Source organism: Geotrypetes seraphini, chromosome 2 (genome assembly GCF_902459505.1).
Source record: "Geotrypetes seraphini chromosome 2, aGeoSer1.1, whole genome shotgun sequence".
In the NCBI taxonomy this organism is placed as follows: domain Eukaryota; kingdom Metazoa; phylum Chordata; class Amphibia; order Gymnophiona; family Dermophiidae; genus Geotrypetes; species Geotrypetes seraphini.
Genome location: NC_047085.1, coordinates 362,653,093 through 362,674,661, shown reverse-complemented (window position 1 = coordinate 362,674,661; position 21,569 = coordinate 362,653,093). Strand labels below are relative to the sequence as shown.

Below are 21,569 nucleotides of genomic sequence, written 5' to 3'. Positions count from 1 at the left end.
GTTGAGGATGAGTCAACTTATTGTATATCCTTAACTTTGATACTCCTCCTAAGAAATATATTGACAGTGCTTATTCACAGCATCCTTCAGACCATGTAGATGAAGCAGTGGGAGACACCTCTTTCTCTGCAGTGTACTCTTAAGAATCATTGGACCATAGAATACTACAGATAATAGGGAAAGGATCTGAATGTGGTTTCTACCTATTCTACCCTGTTGAGCTCAAGGGTAATAAATATGGTCCATCCCTCAGAATAAAAAATAATTGATACTTAGAACCTATACATAGTTTAATAATTTAACATGTTTAATGTACCACCCTTCACAATAATATCAGAGTGGTGTTCAAATCAATAAAATACATTTATAATACATAAAATACAGTTAGCACTTTAATGAAATAAAAAGGAAAGGAAAAACCAAAAAAGAGAATTTCTGGCTCCAGTCGGCCTCCCACGAAGTGCCTTCTCAAAAAGGTAAGTTTTTAACTTTTTTTAAAACTAACCAATGACTGATCTTCCAATAGTTCAACTGGCAATCCATTTCAAAGTTATTTCCAGTAGAATACCTGTTCTTTATTAACCACTGTTATCCTAGGACAAGCAGGCATCATATTCTCATGTGGGTGACTTCATCCATGGAGCCAATATGGACAGTGCTAAAGTGTACTGTAACTTTAAGCTTTTAGCAAAGCTTCGAGACTGCCCACACCATACATGCATGAGGGCCTTCCTGCCCGACATCAGCTCGCAATACCTCAGTTCTTCATTTTCCTTGGAGCGAAGAAATTGTGTCTGGATTTTGTCCAAACGAGTTTGCCTTCCTGTTTCAATAGTTATTTTTTCTCTGCCTTTTGGTCATTATTTATTATTTTAGTATACCAGTTCTTTTTTCTTAGGTTTTGTTCCTTGTTTGTTGAGTTTTTCTGACTTTCAGTTTTCTCCTCAGTTCAGGCCTTCTGCCCCTGTTCAGCCTTTGGGCACTGAAACATGTCGAGTGTTTTTTCTCTGATGGTCAGAACAATTAAGTCTTTTGATTTAGCTGCCAAAATTTTTCTTCTCATGTCATAGCCTTCCAGCGGGTTCAAGAAGTGCACTTGCTATAACCAGGCTATCTTTCTCACTGATCTGCATAAGAGGTATATTCATTGTCTTGGGCCAGAGCATCAAGTGGACTCTTGTTCCTGCTGTCTCACACTGAAAAAGTGTTCCCTTAAGGCTTGACGTCTCTAGCAGGAGAAACTTCACAGATTCGTCAACATCCATGTGTTCAGAGGACAAGACCGTGCCATTGGTACCAGCATTGAAGCCTCCTTCGATGTCGGACTTGGTACCTGCTTCGGGTAAACTTGTTAAGAAGCAATCTTCATCGCAACAAGTATCGCAGGCATCCTCTGCATCGAGTCCCTCAATGCATGCCAAGCTTTGACACAACCATCATTCTCCATTGGTGCAAGCTGTGTCGCCATTGAGGCATGCCTAGTCATCAAGGTCACCAATGCCTCGACACCCTGCTGCACCACAGGTACCAGCTGTGCAGCAATCAGTACTGGCACTGTCCATCCATGACCAACACAAGGAGCTTCATCAGGGGATAAGCTACAAATGCAATTGCTACAAATGCAATTGGTACCGGCCCAGCCTGAGCATGGCGCATCAAGGCCCCACGGTACTGGATCTTGCTCTCCTCATCGTAAGTCAAGATCTCAGAGAGCATCGAAGTCCCACAGTATCAGATCTTATTCTTCATGTCATAAATCGAGATCCATTCACTCTCGACATCAGACCTTCTCTTCTTCATCAGATCAGTACCGACATGCTCACAGGAGTTCCTCTCTGTGCTCCCATTGCCGCCATATTCCTTAAAGTGATAAGCAAAGACCTCCTTCTCCTGTTTCATACAGGGAGTCAGTCACCTGTTTTATACAGGGAGTTGCCTGAACAAAGACATCACTATTCATGATGACTCCGATCTTGAGCCTGAACTATCTGCTCCAGAATCCTATGGAGTTCTATCAGATCCATCTCCTCCTCTGTCCAGGCGCAGATCACCTCCTAAGAGTGTGTCCTTTACTAAATTTATACAACAGGTGGATAAAGCTTTGTCAGTTAAGATGGAGACAGACTCAGAACCAAGGGTGTAGCTGCTTGAGACTTTAGACTTTGACGAAGTACCCTAGGACCTTCTCAACCTACTGTTTCACCATCTGTTCAAGGAAGCTGTGTTTAAAAGCTGGAAGAGTCCTCAGGCTTCCAATAGCTCCTAGAAAAATGGACTCCTTATACAGAGTTCATTCATGCCAAGGCTTTAATAAGCTGTATCTAGTCATTACTGGTTGAATACAGCACTAGTCATTACTGGTTGAATCTGCAATCAAAAAGCCCTCCAGCACATGAACATATGCTAGTGTCCCACAAGGCAAATAAGGCCACACCTTGGGTAAATTTGGGTGCTGCCTGTGCCAAAATTTTATGCTTTCTAGCAGAGTTCTCAATTATAACTTCTTTATGACCTACTCTAAATAGATGGTGAAGCACCTTGCTGAGTCCGAGCAATATATTCCTCCTGATTGACTTCAGAGTTCCAGGAAACCACAGTACTCACAATCTACTGAAAACCTGAAAATTCATGGCAAGGTCAATTTCTGATGCATTTGATGTTTAATCCAGAGCATCAGCTATATCAATAGCCATGAGACATCTAGTCTGGCTCCGAGTCTCTGACCTTGATATCAATGTCCAAGATTGCCTAGTGAATATTCTGTGTTCAGACAAAGAATGTTTTGGTGACAAAGTGGAGGAGACTACACAAAAGCTTATTCATCAGCAGCAGAGCATGTTTACTGTGTCTTCATCTGAGTCTTCTAAGCCTCAACCTAGATCATATCATTTAAAACAAACCTACACTCCTTACAAGAGGCACTATCCAGCTACCTCGTCCTCTTCCAAGGCTCCACAGAAAGGACTACCAGGTGAAACTGAAAAAAGCCAAGGGAGAGCAAATGGTTAGAAATGTGAAAAAGGGAGAGATTGTCTGGCAAAGTTATACACAAGAATGGAGTAGATACCGTGCCATTCAAGGAAGAAAACGTTTATGAACAACTTGAAAAATTGGAGGTGGACAAAGTAATGGGACCGGATGGGATCCATCCCAGGATATTGATTGAGCTCAGCAAATCTTTGTAGACTGGAGTGGTTCCTGGGGATTGGAGAAGAGCGGATGTGGTCCCTGTTCACAAAAGTAGTCTCAGAGATGAAACGGGAAACTACAGGCTGGTAAGCCTCACTTCAATTATTGGAAAAATAATGGAAGCATTGCTGAAAGAAAGGATAGTGAAATTCCTAGAATTTAATGGGTTACAGGATCCGAGACAACATGGTTTTACTAAAGGTAAATCATGCCAAACAAATCTGATTGAACTTTTTGATTGGGTGACCAGAGAATTGGATCTAGGGCATATGCTAGATGTAATTTACTTAGATTTCAGCAAAGCCTTTGACATGGTTCCTCATAGAAGGCTCTTGAACAAACTTGACGGGCTAAAGTTAAGACCTAAAGTGATAAACTGGATCAGAAACTGGTTGACGGACAGATGCCAGAGGGTGGTGATTAATGGAATTTGCTCGGAGGAAGGAAAGTTGAGTAGTGTAATCCAAGGATCGGTGCTGGTGCCGATCCTGTTCAATATGTTTGTGAGTGACATTGCTGAAGGGTTAGAAGGAAAGGTTTGCCTTTTTGTGGATGGTATCAATATTTGTAGCAGAGTAGACACTGAGGAGGGAGTAGAAAACATGAAAAGGATCTGCAGAAGTTAGAGGAGTGGTCTAATATCAGAGTAATGCATTTGGGGATTAGAAATTGGAAGGAGCTGGGAGGTGAGAGGCTGATACGCACGGATGAGGAAAGGAACCTTGGGGTGAAAGTGTCTTAAGATCTAAAGGCAAAGAAACAGTGTGAGAAGGCGGTGGCTGTTGCCAGAAGGATGTTGGGTCTTATAAAGAGAAATTTGACCAGCAGAAGAAAGAAGATGTTGATACCCCTGTACAGGTTGATGGTGAAGCCCCACTTGGAGTATTGTGTTCAATTTTGGAGACTGTATCTGGCAAAGGACATAAGAAGACTTGAAGCAGTCCAGAGAAATGCGACGAAAATAGTAGGAGGTTTGCGTCAAAAGACGTATAAGGAGAGACTGGAAGCCCTGAATATGTATACTGTAGAGCAGGGGTGCCCACACATATTTTTGGCTTGTGAGCTACTTTTAAAATGACCAAGTCAAAATGATCTACCAACAATAAAATTTTAAAAAGCACACTATACGCAGAGAAAATGTTATCATTTATATTCTGGGGTTTTTCAAAGAGGTCAAAGCAGATGATTTTAAAATATGCAATGTCATAAGAACATAAGAACATAAGCAGTGCCTCTGCTGGGTCAGACCAGAGGTCCATCGTGCCCAGCAGTCCGCTCTCGCAGCGGCCCAACAGGTCCAGTACCTGTGCAGTAATCCTCTATCTATACCCCTCTATCCCCTTTTCCAGTAGGTAATTGTCTAATCCTTTCTTAAACCCCATTACTGTACTCTGCCCTATCACGTCCTCTGGAAGCGCATTCCAGGTGTCCACCACACGTTGGGTAAAGAAGAACTTCCTAGCATTCGTTTTGAATCTGTCCCCTTCTATCTTTTCCGAGTGCCCTCTTGTTCTTTTATTTTTTGAAAGTTTGAAGAATCTGTCTCTCTCTACTTTCTCTATGCCCTTTATGATCTTGTAAGTTTCTATCAAATCCCCTCTAAGTCTCCTCTTCTCCAGAGAAAAGAGACCCAATTTCTCCAATCTCTCAGCGTATGAAAGGTTTTCCATACCTTTTATCAGACGTGTCGCTCTCCTCTGGACCCTCTCGAGTAACGCCATATCCTTCTTAAGGTATGGTGACCAAAATTGGACGCAGTACTCCAGATGCGGGCGCACCATCGCCCGATACAACGGCAGAATAACTTCTTTCGTTCTGGTCGCAATACCCTTCTTGATTATACCAAGCATTCTATTCGCTTTCTTGGCGGCCGCTGCACACTGTGCCATCGGCTTCATTGTTGTGTCCACCATTACCCCCAAGTCCCTTTCCTGTATACTCTCCTTCAATAATATCCCTCCCATCGTATAGTTGTACCTCAAGTTTCTGCTTCCCATATGTAATACTTTACATTTCTCAACGTTGAACTTCATCTGCCACCTCGTCGCCCATTCCCCTAGCTTGTTCAAGTCCCTTTGCAATTCTTCGCAGTCTTCTATAGTCCGAGCACCACTAAAAAGTTTGGTGTCGTCTGCAAATTTTATTATCTCACACTTTGTCCCTGTTTCTAGATCATTTATGAATATATTAAATAGCAGTGGCCCGAGCACCGAGCCCTGCGGTACACCACTCGTGACCCTCCTCCAGTCAGAGTAGTGGCCTTTCACTCCTACCCTTTGCTTTCTACCTTCCAACCAGTTTCTGATCCATCTATGTACATCTCCTTCCACCCCATGGTTCTTCAGCTTCTGGAGTAGACGTTCATGGGGCACCTTGTCAAAGGCTTTTTGGAAATCTAGATATATGATGTCTATGGGGTCTCCTCTGTCCATTTGTTTGTTAACTCCCTCGAAGAAGTGCAATAAGTTCGTTAGGCACGATCTACCCTTGCAGAAACCATGTTGACTGGTTATCAGTAGTTCGTTCCTTTCGAAATGTTCATCGATGTTTTCTTTTATCAGAGCTTCTGCCATTTTTCCCGGAACCGAGGTCAGACTCACTGGTCTGTAATTTCCAGGGTCTCCTCTTGATCCCTTTTTAAAGATGGGCGTAACGTTGGCTATCTTCCAATCCTCCGGGATCACGCCTGTTTTTAGGGACAGGTTGCAAATTTGCTGTAGTAGTTCCGCTATCTCCTCCTTTAATTCTTTCAGAACCCTTGGATGTATTCCGTCCGGACCCGGGGATTTGTCAGGTTTTAGTTTTCCTATCTGCCTGCGTACGTCTTCAAGGCTCACTTCTATGGATGTTAATTTTTCTGTTTGACTTCCATGAAAGAATTGCTCAGATTCCGGTATGTTTGAAGTGTCCTCATTTGTAAATACAGACGAAAAAAACATGTTTAGCCTTTCTGCCACTTCTTTCTCCTCTTTCACAACTCCCTTCCTGTCTTCGTCATCCAGCGGTCCTACCTCCTCCCTAGCCGGCTCCTTCCCTTTAACATATTTAAAGAATGGTTTGAAGTTTCGTGCTTCCTTAGCTAGCTTCTCTTCGTACTCTCTTTTGGCTTTTCGAACCACACGGTGACATTCTTTTTGATTTTTCCTGTGCTCTTTCCAATTCTCCTCAGTTTTGTCCTTTTTCCACTTCCTGAATGAATTTTTCTTATTGCCTATTGCTTCCTTCACTATTTTGGTTATCCATGCCGGGTCTTTTGTTCGACTCTTTGTGCACCCCTTTCTGAACCTGGGGATATATGTATTTTGCGCCTCGCTCACCATGCCCTTGAAAAAAGACCAGGCTTGTTGTACCGTTTGCCATTTTTTGGAAGTGTTCCTAAGTTTCTTTCTTACCATTTCCCTCATTGCCTCGTAGTTTCCTTTCCTGAAGTTTAAAGTTGTCGCTATGGTTCTCTTCCCTTTCGGTATTCCTACTTCAACCTTGAACTTGATCATATTATGATCACCTTAGTAACAACTATACAAAAATAGACCAATATACCCCCTCCCCGTTTACTAAACCGTGATAGCGGTTTTTAGCACAGAGAGCTGCGCTGAATGCCCTGCACTGCTCCCAACACTCATAGGCTCCCTGCGCTAAAAAACGCTATTGCGGTTTAGTAAAAGGGAGCCATAGTGCAAAATATAGACAGCAGATATAAATTCGGACACATTTTGATTACTAAATTTAAAATAAAATAATTTTTCCTACCTTTGCTATCTGGTGATTTCATGAGACTCTGGTTGCACTTCCTTCTTCTGACTGTAAATCCAATATTTCTTTCTTTCTGCCTCTTGCATGCTTCTTCTCCTCCAGACCTCTTTTCATTCCCCAACCAACATCTCTCTCTGTCCCTCCATGAGTCCAACTTTTTCTTCCTCTCTCCCTGCCCTTTCCCCTTTCTTTCTTTCTTTCTTTGTTTTTCTGTCTTTCTTTCTCTCTCCCTGCCCCCCACCCCGCTGCCCATTTCTCCCTGCTTCCCTGCCGCTAGGCATGTACAAGTGCCGGGCCCACAAGCCTCCCACCCCCCACCCACCGATGTCAATTCTGCCATTGGAGAGGGAGTTCTGGGCCAGAGAGGTAGTGATTGGCTGGCTTGGAACTTCCTCTCTGATGTCATAATTGACATCGGGGAGGAGGGGGGCTTTTGGCACGGCACTTGTATGCACCTGGCTTGGCATCAGGGAAGCAGGGAGAACAGAATGCAAAGGCAACGCACATTTATCGCAGAGCCCGAGATGGGTTCCGTTATTGACTCGTGTTGCCTTTGCGATCTACTGGTCGATCACGATTGAACTTTTGGGCACCCCTGCCCTAGAGGACAGGAGGAACAGGGGAGATATGATTCAGACATTCAAATACTTGAAAGGTATTAGCGTGGAACAAAATCTTTTCCAGAGAAAGGAAAATAGTAAAATCAGAGGGCATAATTTGAGATTGAGGGGCAGTATACTTGAGAGTAATGTTAGGAAATCCTTCTTTACAGAGAGGGTGGTCTATGCATGGAATGTGCTCCTGAGGGAGATGGTGAAGAGGAAGATGGTGACAGAGTTCATACAAATATGGGATGAACACAAGAGGATCTCTAATCAGAAAATAATATGTATATATTGAAAGATCTAAGGCCAGTACTAGGCAGACTTGCACAGTCTGTGTCCCATATATGGACATTAAGTTGAGGACAGGCTGGGGAGAGCTTCAAATGCTGAGATGGTTTAGATGGGCTGGAGTGAGCTTTGACGGCGACTCCAGTGATAGAACCTAAGCACACTACCGGGCAGAGCTCTGGGTTTTTTGCACAGAAATATTTAAGAAAAAGGAGCATTTAAATTAAATGATTAATTCATAGAGCGTGTATGGTTGGGCAGACTGGATGCACCATCTGGATCTTTATCTGCCATTATTTATTAAGTTACTGCAAAAGAGACCAAGGACTCGGCGGCATCAAAAAGCTCAACCATCTGCTCCAAAAAATTTACGCAGTTTTTTTGACATGCTTCTAGGGAGCAAAGCCATATTTTTTCCCCATTCTACCCCCTCCTCAGCCTATCGAGAGTCGTCATCTGCTGTACCATCAGCATTGGACTCTCATCACAACGGACGCCTGGGTCTTGAAAATAATACAGAAGGGTTACTCTCTATATTTCATCAAAATTCCTCCAAATAACCCTACAAGAGAGTCCTCTTTCAGTTCTCAACAAATTTCCCTTCTTCAGGAAATTGAGACTCTTCTACAACTCAAAGCCATAGAACCAGTTCCCCCTTGCCAAAAAACAAGGGGTTCTACTCAAAATACTTCCTAATTCCAAAGAAGACAGGAGGCTTTCTTTCAATTCTTGACCTCCGAGCTCTCAACAAATATTTGGTCAATGGGAAGTTTTGCATGCTATCCATAGGGACTTTATACCCACTTCTAAACAAAGAAGGCGTATACACACATCCTCATATATCCAGTCCACAGACAATTCCTTCGCTTTTGCGTTGGAAATAATCATCCTTTCCCAGAGTGTTCACGAAATGCCTAGTTGTGGTAACAACAACTCTTCATGCTCATGGATTCCAAGTATTCACTTATCTAGACGACTAGCTAATCAAAACTGCATCATCTCAGGCAATCCAGTCAGCTACCCAGGCGACCATAACTCTTCTGGGATTCAGTCTCTTCAACCGACTCACACCTTGGAGTTCATAGGAGTGCTACTTAACACTATCTTCTGTGCTTACTTGCCCCAGCAGAAACTGGTCATATTGCTTCAAATTTGCAACCACATTTCTGCTCTTCAAACAATTTCAGGAAGGCAGATGATGTGCCTATTGGACATAGGGCATGAACAGTTCATGTGATTCCCTTCACATGTCTCTACCTCAGACCAGCTCAATGGAATCTAGTGTCTTGGTGGTCTTAGGCTACAGATCCACTATCCCAGTGGATCAAAGTCTCCTTACCTCTATGTCAATCTCTTCAGTGGTGGTTATAGCCAGCAAATCTGTCCAATGCTTTGCTGTTCCATGTACCTTCACACCAAAGAGTTCTCACGACAGATGCCTCCATGTATATTTGGGGAGCCTTCCTCTATGGCCTCAGGGAATCTGATCCATTTGGAAGAGAGTTCTGCACATCAATCTACTCTAACTTCGAGCAATCCGCAATGGTCTCCAAACACTTCACGATCACCTTCTCAACCAGATTCTCCTTGTTAGAATAGACAATCAGGTAGCCATTTACTATATCAACAAACAAGGAGGTATGGGCTCTCTTCCACTGTGTCAGGAAGCCTTACAAATCTGGAAATGGGCAGTTTCACATAATATTTTCCTCAAAGCTGTATACATGCAAGGGAAGCAGAGTGCTCTTGCTGACAGGTTTCAATTCCAAACCTTGCATCACATCTTCTCCCTTTGGGGGACTCCTCAGATAGATCTATATGCATTTCCCGACAATCACAAGTTACCTTAATTCTGCTCCAGACAGTACACCTGTCATCACCTGGAAGCAGATACTTTTCTTTTGGATTGGTCACACAAGTTCCTGTATGCATTTCCACCAGTTCCTTTTGTTGCAAAGACATTGTTCAAACTCAAGAGAGAACTAGCCACCATGATCCTCATAGCTCCTCAGTAGTCCAGGCAGCCATGGTTCTCAATCCTGCTTCAGTTGAGTACCAAAAATCCTATTCCACCAAAGATCTTTCCATCTCTGCTAACCCAGAACCAAGGTTCTCATCTTCATCCCAATCTGCGGTCTCTACATGTAACAGCCTGGTACATCTGAACAATCACATAGTGTATTTCATTCTCTCTGCCCAAGTTGAGGCTATTATAGCTGCATCCAAAAAGTCCTCCACGCAACAATGCTACCGCTTTGTGGACATGCTTTACCACATAGTGTAATCAACACCAGTTGGATCCTAAAAACTTGCTCTCTTCCTTTGGTGTTAGACTACCTTTTACAGCTCTCCAACTCTGGGCATAAAACCACTTCTGTCAGAGTTCACCTCAGTGGTATTAGCGCCTTCCATGTCCCTTTCAATAATAAACCTGTAGCTACTCATCCACTAATGTCCAGGTTTATGAAAGGTCTTTATTTATGAACTTGAAACCTCCATTTGAACCTCTTGCAACTACTCCTTTTAAGTACCTCGCGTGAAAAGTAGTTTTCTTAATCTGTAGCACTTCAGCTCGACGAGTCAGTGAACTCTAAGCTCTGGTCCGTGATCCACCTTACACAGTTTTCACCATGACAAAGTAGTTCTCCAAACTGATCCTAAGTTTCTTCCAAAAGTAGTCACAGAATTTCATCTCCATCCATTGTTCTGCATGCTTTCTTCCCAAAACCTCATTCTTGCCCTGGTGAAACTTTACTTCACACATTGGACTGCAAACATGCCTTGGCTTACTATTTGGAACAAACTAAGCCTCATAGGACTTCTCAGCTATTCAACTCTTTCGACCCTAACAGATTAGGAGTACCTGTAACCAAACAAACTATTTCCACACGGTTAGCGGCCTGCATCTCCTTTTGTTATGCTCAGGCTGGGCTGCTGCTTGAAGGACATGTTACAGCCCACAAAGTCATAACAATAGCAGCATCAGTGGCCTTTCTGTATTCTACTCCCATTGAAGATATTTGTAAAGCAGCTACTTGGTCCTCAGTTCACACATTTACATTTGACTGCTGTCTGGAGACTTATTCCAGATGAGATGGTAGATTCGGCCAAGCAGTTCTACAGAATTTATTCTCTACTTAAGGCCAAATCTCCCTACATCCCTTTTCAGTTAAGCTAGGGAGTCCCACATATGAGAATATGCTGCCTGCCTTGGATAAAGCACAGTGTTATCTGGGGACAGCAGGCAGATATTCTCACATCTCTCCCACTTCCCTTGGTTGGCTTCTTTACGGAACTGATGTACCATAAGCCGACGTCAGGTGGGAAGGCACTCGTGTGTGCATGGTGCAGGCTTAAGCAGGCTAAAAGCTGAAAGTGACAGGACACTATAGCACTATTTTTTACTGGGCTCCGTGGATGACATTACTCACATGTGAGAATATCTGCCTGCTATCCCTGGATAACACCTGTTACGGTAAGTAACTGTGCTATCTAGCTGCCCTAGTAGGGAGCAGTGCCAAAAGGTGTGATCTAGTAGATCGCAGTGGCCTTACTGTAGAATAAACTTTCAGGGAGTCCAGAAGGCTTCCAGCTCTGAGAAGCTCCAGCTTAATGATTCCATTCTGGTCAAATCTGCTCTCAAGAGATAGGAGCTCCAGGACACTCGTTTGTGCTTCCGAGGAGGGATGCTCAGACATTGGAGTCTTTGGGAGGAAAGTATTTCAGAATGCTGTGCTAGTCTCCTGTATTCATTCTTAGCTCTTTATGTTCTTGTATTTGAGGAATTTAAAATGCTCTACCATTTGAAAATGCTGCAGAGCTCCACCAATTAGTAGCCAAGCAGCAGGAGTACTGAAACTTGTGGCTTGGGTAACCTATGATTCTTTTGATGTGGTGTTCAAGGCTTCTGCCATGGGTATTGGGATGCATAGACTCACCTGGCCTAGAACCAGTGGTTCAGGAAGAGCTGGCAAACATCCTCTGCCAGGGTGATAACCTACTTGGTGACAATTTATAGTTTTACATTTGTTATAATGCCTTTTGCTTACTTGCAGATCAAAGCAGTTCACAATTTTAATATTACAAAGACAATCAGAGCTGGAAAAGAGCTAGAAAATTTAATAGAAAGCATCCATTTCAAGACCATTCATTTAAAAGGGGAAGGAAAAATGGAAGATGAGAATTTAGCTGTTATGGGGATTGAGGAATGAGGGACAATTAATGGTTGACAGGGAGGTTTGTCCAAGGAATCTAAACAATGGATAACCAGAACAAACCTAAACATTCTCAAATGCTTGTTTAACCAAGATTTTAGGACAACCTTACATTTTTTTTAAAGGATAGCTCGCTTTTAATAGCGAAAGGTAGAGAATTTCACAGGGAATAGACAAGCAAAAAGAATGCATGATGTCTAGTTGATTTCAATTGGGCATGTTTCGGATCAGGTAACACTAAACAAAAGTCATTTATTGACCATAGAGAAAAATTGCTGGACAGTATAAGATCATAAGAAATGATAAATAGAGAGGGAGACCTATCCTGAATGCTTTAAAAGTAAGTGTTAGAGTTTTAAAGATGATGCGCTGTTCTACTGGAAGCCAGTGGAGCCTTTGGAATAATGGAGAAACATGGTCATAGAAACATGATGGCAGATAAAGGCCAAATGGCCCAAATAGTCTGCCCATCCACAGTAACCATTATCTCTTTCTCTCTCCAAGAGATCCCATGTGCCTATCCCAGGTCCTCTTGAATTCAGACACAGTCTCTGCCTTCATCACCTCTTCTGGGAGACTGTTCCATGCATCTACCACCCTTTCTGTCAAATAGTATTTCCTTAGATTACTCCAAAGCCTATCACCTCTTAACTTCATCCTATGCTCTATCATTGCAGAGTTTCCTTTCAAATGAAAGAGACTCAACTCATGCGCATTTACATTACATAGGTATTTAAATGTTTCTATCATATCTCCTCTCTCCTGCCTTTCCTCCAAAGGATACAGTCTGTCCTTATTTGCCTTATGATGAAGATCAAGCACCATTTTAGTAGCCTTCCTCTGAACAGACTCCATCCTTTTTATATATTTTTGAAGGTGCGGCCTCCAGAATTGTACACAATATTTTAAATGAGGTCTCACCAAAATCTTATACAGGGGCATCAATACCTCCTTTTTTCTACTGGCCATACCTCTCCCTATGCACCCTAGCATCCTTCTAGCTTTTGCTGTCACCTTTTCAACCTGTTTGGCCACCTTAAGATCATCACATACAATCACACCCAAAACCCGCTCTTCTGTCGTGCACATAAGTTCTTTACTCCCCTAAACTGTACCGTTCCCTTGGGTGGAAATGGAATAATGGTCACATATTATATCAACAGTGTGGGAAAGATGGGATCACTATTCTTCTGTCAAGAGATAACCAAGATCTGGAACTGGATGATATTAATAAGTTTCATAAAAGCCACATAAAGTAGAACAAAAAGAAGCTTGAGAATCAACCCATTAAGATACCTACAAAGCTTGGGATGCTGAGGGCACTTCACTGCCAATATCCTCAATGAATTACAGCAAACTTCTTTTAACATCTTTCTCTTAAAGTTCTATTACTAAAACAAGAAATAAAACTTTACTATGTCTTTCAGTAATTACATTTTCTCTTTGATCAAATTTTGCATGCTCTATAGCCTCCTCTGAATTACATGATACATTTGCCAAAGTGGAAAATTACATAATTTGTTTTCAATATAAATATTTTCAGGACTCTCTGTCAGAGGTCGAAGAGAAATATAAAAAAGCCATGGTGTCCAACGCTCAACTAGATAATGAGAAAAGCAATTTGATTTATCAAGTTGATACACTAAAGGATGTTGTTGAAGAAATGGAGGAACAGATGGCAGAATATTACAGAGAGAATGAAGAAAAGACAAAGGTAATTGCATTTTTGTATATTTGCTTGTCTCATATTTTGTTTGGATTTTGTTCTTCCCAAATGAAGCCTATTCTTAAAAGAAAAAAGATGCTTCCATTTTTTTAAATTATTATTTATCCCAGGACAAGCAGGCATGATATTCTCACATGTGGGGTGACGTCATCTACGGAGCCCCGATGCAGAAGCATTTTCAAGCAAACTTGATTGAAGATTTAAGTTTGCTCTGCTGCTCCACGCATGCGTGCCTTCCTGCTCCACTAGGGGGCGCATCCCCTCGTGATCTCCAGTTCAAAATTTTCCGCTGAGCCTAGAAGTCGTGTTTTTTCAGGCTCTGCCCCAACTGCCTTCTAGCACTGCGATTTTCTTATTTTTTTCTCGATTAAGTCGCTGTGCGCAAATTTTTTCTTGTTCAACTTGTTCCTGCTTCGTTTTTGAACCGACCCGGAGGCTTCCGTGGCCGCGTGGCTACTCGAGCCGCGGCCACTTTCAATTCTATGTCCTGGCCTTTGACCGGCTTTAAAAAGTGCACCCGGTGCGAGCGGCTTCTTTCCATCACAGACCTGCATCGCCGGTGCATCCTCTGCCTGGGGGCCGCTCATCCAACCGACTCCTGCCCCCAGTGTGCTACTTTCCAGAACCGGGCCCTCCGCCAAAGAAAAGCCCGCATGGCGGATCTCTTCGCCGCCGACCAACCCTCTACCTCGGCCTCGAGGTCGGCCCCGGCCTTGACCTTGGCCCCGAATACCTCGGCATCGCCTCGAGACTCGAATCCGAAGTCCTCGGAACAACAGAAAGCCTCGGCTCCGGGTAAGTCCCCTCTTCCCTCTTCAGGTTCCGCAACAGCCAGCCTCGGGTACACCGGCGACGCATGGCGGAAGTCCCATGCTCACAGCCCCGGCGAAACCCTCCAAGCCTTCGGGCCGTGCCTCCACCACACGGGAATACTCTGATACGAGGTCGCCCCCGGTGGAGCGCACTGAGGCAGTGGACATGCCCTCGATGCTGTCCGTGCCCGTTTTCCAGGACCTACTCCGAGCGATGATTTCATCAGAGCTGTCTGCTCCAATGGCCCATCTACAACCGGCCTCGACCTCGACCCCGCATGTTCCAGACCAGCCTGTGCCTCGCATCGAGCCACCTCGAGGAAAAGCACGCAAGCTTCGCCGCATCCCATCCTCCTCGGACTCCTCGCCGAGACACCCAAGGCGCTCTCCCTCCACAGACCGCCGCGGGGCAAAACGTCGTGCTAAAACGACAGAAACCTCGAACCGCCGTACCTCCAAGAAGGCCCGAGGTTCCCCCACTTACGAGGCCGTTCACCTACACCTCGTACGGGACCGCTGAGGGTGACGGAGCTATCACTCTCCAACCCGCGCATCCTCCGAACTCCCCTTCGGACCGGGGCTCCGATCCGAGGTTTCAGACTTTCACCGAGGGAGTCCGGGTCGAGGTCACTGATTCGTCATCGATCGGTACCCCGAACCCCGGCATCAACTCCGAGGGGCTCCTCGAGACGGCGGAGATCCACGACCCCGGAACACTTTCACAGTGCTTCCCCGGTCTCGGAGCGTGGATCGGAGCAGGAACCTCGATACTCGAGGGAAGCCTCCCCATCCTTCTCCACCTGACGGAGATCTCGTTCACCGACCCCGCAAGGGGCCTCGGGAACATCCCGCCCATCTTTCTCTTGCTTTGTCCAGGACATGGGCCACGCTTTGGACTTAGACCTCCAGTCCGACTCCAGATACTCTAAAGAGTACCTAGCGGAGCTGGATATGCCATCACTGCCCAGAGAGTCCCTTCGCTTACCGCCTAACCCGGTACTCCAACAGGCTTTCTTCAGAAACCTCGAGACCCCCTATATGGTCACAGTAGTACCCTCCAAAATGGAGGCTAAGTACCGTACAGTACCCTTCCCGGGATTTGAACAACTGCAGCTCTCCCACCAGTCGCTGTTGGTAGAATCCTCCTTGAAGAAGGCTCACCCCTATAGGGTCTCAGCGGCGGTCCCCCCAGGCCGAGAAGGCCGAACCCTAGACAAGTTCAGCAGGATACTATATCAAAATGCGATGATGGCCTCTAGGGTGCAAAGCTACACTTTCACCTTCACATCCTATCTCAAACATCTCATTGGACTACTGAGAGCCTATGAGACTGACTTACCGGCCTCCCGCCAAGGAGCGTTTAGCCTGCTTGCAGAGTCCCTCTCCAACCTACGCCTCCATCTATTCCACGCGGCCTACGATGGCTTCGAACTCTCCTCCAGAGAGGCAGCCTTTGCTATCGCCATGCGCCGACTAGCTTGGTTGCGCCTGGTCGACATGGACCCCAACTTACAGGACCGGCTGGCTAACCTCCCCTGCGTGGGTAAAGAACTGTTCGATGACACTATCGAGGCGGCTACAAAACGCCTCTCCGAACACGAACGCTCGTTTGCCTCCCTCGTGCGGCAAAAGCCAAAACCATTCACGTCCAGGCCATTCAGGGCCCCTCCGCGCCGCTACCCACAAAAAGCCACTCCTGCCTTCTCGCGGCCTCCGCCCAGGCGCCCCCAAGCCCACCATCGGGCCCCGCCCAAGTCCCAACCGCCTGCGACTACCAAACCGTCCCCGTCCTTTTGACGGGACACGCGGAAGGGGGCGGGCCCCCTCCACTGTAGTCCCAGGCCTCCTTCCCATCGGGGGTCGCCTCAAGGTCTTTTACCCTCGCTGGGAACAAGTCACGTCGGACGCAAGGGTCCTTGGCGTGATCTCATCAGGATACTCTCTCAACTTTCGGGCCATTCCTCCAGACAACCCCCCAAGGAATTGCCCTCCCAACCGGACGCAGCTACCCCTACTCCTCTCCGAAGCTCGAGATCTGCTTCACCTGAGAGCAGTGGAGGAGGTTCCCCCCGGCCAACGGGGGAAGGGCTTCTACTCCCGTTACTTCCTGGTACCGAAAAAAACGGGAGACCTTCGCCCAATACTAGACTTCGCCCAATACTAGACGCCTCAACAAATTCCTGGTACGGGAAAAATTTCGGATGCTTTCCCTGCCAATCCTCTACCCCCTGATCGACGAGGGCGACTGGCTCTGCTCCCTCGATCTGAAGGAGGCGTACACACATGTTCCAGTGCACCCCGCTCACCGCAAGTTCTTGCGTTTTCAGGTGGGAGACCTGCACCTGCAATACCGAGTCCTCCCCTTTGGCCTAGCATCGTCACCTCGGGTCTTCACCAAGTGCCTCGTGGTGGTCGCAGCTACCTTACGCTCCCAGGGTCTTCAGGTTTTCCCCTACCTGGACGACTGGCTGATCAAAGCCCCGTCCAGGGAAGGGGTTATCTCAGCGACCCAACAGACTATTATCTACCTACAAAGTCTGGGGTTCGAGATAAACTTCCCAAAATCCCAACTACGGCCCTCGCAGTCCCTACAATTCATCGGGGCCATGCTGGACACGGTTCGCCTCCGTTCCTTCCTCCCCCCTCCGCGTCTAGAGGCGTTAGTAAGTCTGAGCCGAAGGATCTCACTAATGACCTCGGTATCAGCTCGACAGATGATGACTCTCCTGGGCCACATGGCCTCCACCGTCCATGTCACACCCTTCGCCCGTCTCCATCTGAGAATCCCTTAATGGACCCTGGCCTCTCAATGGCGTCAAGACTGGGACCAGATCGATCGTCCCGTGACAGTGACTCCTTCCTTGCAACGATCGCTCCGCTGGTGGGCCGACTCTTCAAATCTTTCCAAAGGTTTGCTCTTCCTCAACCCTCCTCACAGCAAGGTACTCACCACAGACTCGTCGGAGTACGCTTGGGGAGCCCACCTGGACGGCCTCCGCACTCAGGGGATGTGGTCAGCAGAAGACCGCCGCTGTCACATCAACGTGCTAGAACTCCGGGCCATCTATCTCGCAGCTGTAGCTTTTCAACATCTGCTTCACGACCGGGTGGTTCTCATCCGAACCGACAACCAGGTAGCAATGTACTACGTAAACAAACAAGGGGGGACAGGGTCTTGGCCCCTCTGTCGGGAAGCCATGCGCCTATGGAAATGGGCAATCTCCAACAACACCTTCCTTCGAGCGGTGTACATACAAGGAGAACAAAACTGTCTGGCGGACAGACTCAGCCGCCTCCTCCAGCCACACGAGTGGTCACTGCACTCTCAGACCCTATGACAGGTGTTCGAAAAGTGGGGGACGTCGCAAATAGATCTGTTCGCATCCCCCCACAATCACAAACTGCCCCTCTTCTGCTCCCGGATACACTCCCCGGACCGACTCGAGGCCGACGCCTTCCTACTCGACTGGGAGGGAAGGTTTCTGTATGCGTTTCCGCCGTTCCCTCTGATCCTGCGGACGCTGGTCCACCTGAAAACGGTGAAAGCCACCCTGATCCTGATTGCTCCTCGCTGGCCACGCCAGCCTTGGTTTTCCCTTCTACTTCAACTCAGTGTCAGAGATCCACTGCCTCTGCCTCGGTTTCCCTCTCTACTATCACAGAGTCAGGGTTCGCTGTTACATCCCAATCTTCAATCTCTTCATCTAAATGCTTGGTTTCTTTCCCCCTGACTTCTCTCCCCGTGTCTCAATCAGTCAAGGAGATATTGGAGGCCTCTAGAAAGACCTCGACGAGAACCTGCTATGCTCAAAAGTGGACAAGATTCTCAACCTGGTGCTCCTCTCACAGCCAGGACCCGGTGTCGGTCCCCGTCCCTCTGGTCCTTGACTATTTACTTCAATTACCTCACTCCGGCCTAAAGACCAACTCCATTCGAGTACACCTCAGTGCGATTGCGGCCTTTCATCAGCCCCTGGAAGGAAAAGCCCTCTCGCTCCACCCCTTAGTCTCTCGCTTCATGAAGGGTCTTCTGAATATCCACCCTCCTCTCAAACCCCCTCCGGTGGTTTGGGACCTTAATGTGGTTCTGGCTCAACTAATGAAACCTCCATTTGAGCCCCTAGACAAATGCCATCCTAAATTCCTCACGTGGAAGGTGATTTTCCTGCTTGCACTCACTTCCGCCCGGCGAGTTAGTGAGCTACAGGCTCTGGTAGCGGACCCACCCTTCACTGTTTTCCACCATGACAAGGTAGTACTCCGCACACATCCAAAGTTCCTGCCTAAAGTAGTGTCTGATTTTCACCTCAATCAGTCCATCGTCTTGCCCGTGTTTTTCCCCAAGCCCCACTCTCACCCCGGAGAGGTGGCGCTTCACACTCTTGACTGTAAGAGAGCGTTGGCCTTTTATCTCCAACGCACTCAACCACACCGGAAAGTCCCACAATTATTTTTGTCCTTCGACCCAAACCAGTTAGGCCACCCAGTTTCCAAGCGCACCTTGTCCAACTGGTTGGCCGATTGCATCACCTTTTGCTACGCTCAGGCTGGTCTCGCGCTGCATGGTCGAGTAACGGGACACAAGGTCCGAGTGATGGCAGCCTCCGTAGCGTTCCTCAGGTCCACACCTATTGAGGAAATCTGCAAGGCTGCCACGTGGTCTTCGGTTCATACTTTCACCTCCCACTACTGTCTGGACTCTGTCCAGAAGCGATGGCTGGTTCGGCCAATCGGTATTGCGAAATCTATTTGCTTAAATTGCCAACTTCCCTCCATCCCTTTTCAGTTAGCTTGGAGGTCACCCACATGTGAGAATATCATGCCTGCTTGTCCTGGGATAAAGCACAGTTACTTACCGTAACAGGTGTTATCCAGGGACAGCAGGCATATATTCTCACAACCCGCCCACCTCCCCGAGGTTGGCTTCTTTGCTAGTTAAGTGAACTGGAGACCATGAGGGGATGCGCCCCCTAGTGGAGCAGGAAGGCACGCATGCGTGGAGCAGCAGAGCAAACTTTAATCTTCAATCAAGTTTGCTTGAAAATGCTTCCGCATCGGGGCTCCGTAGATGACGTCACCCCACATGTGAGAATATATGCCTGCTGTCCCTGGATAACACCTGTTACGGTAAGTAACTGTGCTTTATTTATTTTCACAGAGTATAGCACTATACATGCAAAAACGTGCCATATTCAAGGCACAGTTATTTAAACCAGCCACAGAACTAGGGTGGATTTGATTTAAATCACTTAATTTAATGACTTAGTTTAAATCATGCCCATGACATTATGAATGGATTCATGGAATTCATTTACCAGAAAATTTGAATATTGCATGAATATACAGCCTCATGCTGCATAATTAAAAACTAATCCTTATTTCATAATAATTAACTTTTTTGCTCTATAATGTATCTTTTTTTTGTAATACTTTATTGGTTTTCAGTTCGAATAGAAAGTGCAGAAAATTTTACAAACAAGTAATACAAAGAACAGCACTTAAATCCAGTCAAATAATACAATATAAAACATATTCCCCCTCCTACCCTCCTTGGATGTGTGTAAAAAACAAATAGGAATTAAAAGCTTATACAATTAATCTGATTTGACAAATTCCGCTAATGGACCCCATGTTGTTTTAAATATCTGTAATGTATCTTTTAAATAGAAAATTATTTTTAGATATTTTTTTCTCAAAAAAGCATTTTTTAAAATCCAATTTAAATTTTAAAAATGCTTTAAATAAAAATCAGATTTTTAATATATTTTTTAAAATCGTTGGTTTTTATCCACCCTGCATTAATGACTATGACTTAATTCACACTCCAAGCAACCATCCACTTTTGAAATATTTTTAGATATTAATTTATTGAGCCTCAGCCCTACCACTCCACCTCATCAAATAACTTTCATAGCGGTGAGCTTTATGTGGTAATTTCGTCACTGGCTCATTAATATAGTAACATTCTATTTAACCAGTTTCTTTAAAGTGCGCCGTGCATTGTGCTACATAACTCAGTACTTCTCTTAAAGTGCTTAGTGCTTGATCACTCTATAGTCTGTTAATTTCATAGTCATACGTCAATAAATAAATAAATAAACTTAGCTTTGGTAGCAAATTTTCCTTCTAAGATCGATTCATAAATTCATTCATTCATTTAATATAATAACTTGATTCAGGAGGGTTGAACCCAACATGTTTCACATATCGCTTCTTCAAGGGTCCTCCCTATAAAAAAAACACTTTAAATCAGTACTTGTAACTCATCCACCCAAACAAGAGCAAACTAGCTCCAAGCATCTAACAACCTTTCAAAATAAACTTCAAAAATTCTTACCGCAACCGCCGGTATCATCCACCCCACTTAGTTTATCAGAGTACTTTAAGAGAAGTCCTGAGTTATGTAGCACAAAGCACGGCGCACTTTAAAGAAACTGGTTAAATAGAATGTTACTATATTAATGAGCCAGTGACGATATTACCACAAAAAGCTCACCACTATGAAAGTTATTTGATGCTGTGGAGTGGTGGGGATGAGGCTCAATAAATTGATATCTAAAAATATTTCAAAAGTGGATGGTTGCGTGGAGTGTGAATTAAGAATTTTTGCAAAAGGACTACAGGCTCTGAGCAGGTTTTGGATTTAAAATCTGCATCACATTTTTGATAGTATGATAACTAAAGACTGCATATAGATCATGTGAATGACCTGCAAACTACATGCCATTGCATTTAAATATCATTTTACAGAATAGCGTATAGCTGGAATATTAGCATTTGTACTTGTATACAAATTTGACAATTAAGTGTGCGAACTAATCCTAGAAAAAGTACTACATACCTCATTGCTGATTTTCACTACGGTCACTTTTGAAGTACTCCCCTTGGGAAGCTGTGCACAGACACTAGCTCCTAGTTCACCCTTCAAAGCAATTTTGGAACACTTTTTTCCTAGAATGCCCATCAGAGCTGTCATCGTATT

At 45.3% G+C, this 21,569-nt stretch overlaps 1 protein-coding gene across 19 annotated transcripts in view; it reads left to right on the top strand.

Annotated features, from left to right (window-relative positions):
• LRRFIP2 (LRR binding FLII interacting protein 2) overlaps positions 1–21,569 on the top strand; it is a 231,529-nt gene that overhangs the window by 148,752 nt on the left and 61,208 nt on the right. For all 19 annotated transcript variants that reach the window (XM_033930537.1, XM_033930552.1, XM_033930533.1 and 16 more), the window contains one exon: positions 13,593–13,763. In XM_033930537.1, the coding sequence (XP_033786428.1) occupies positions 13,593–13,763 (171 nt within the window). The remainder of the gene's footprint in view (positions 1–13,592; positions 13,764–21,569) is intronic.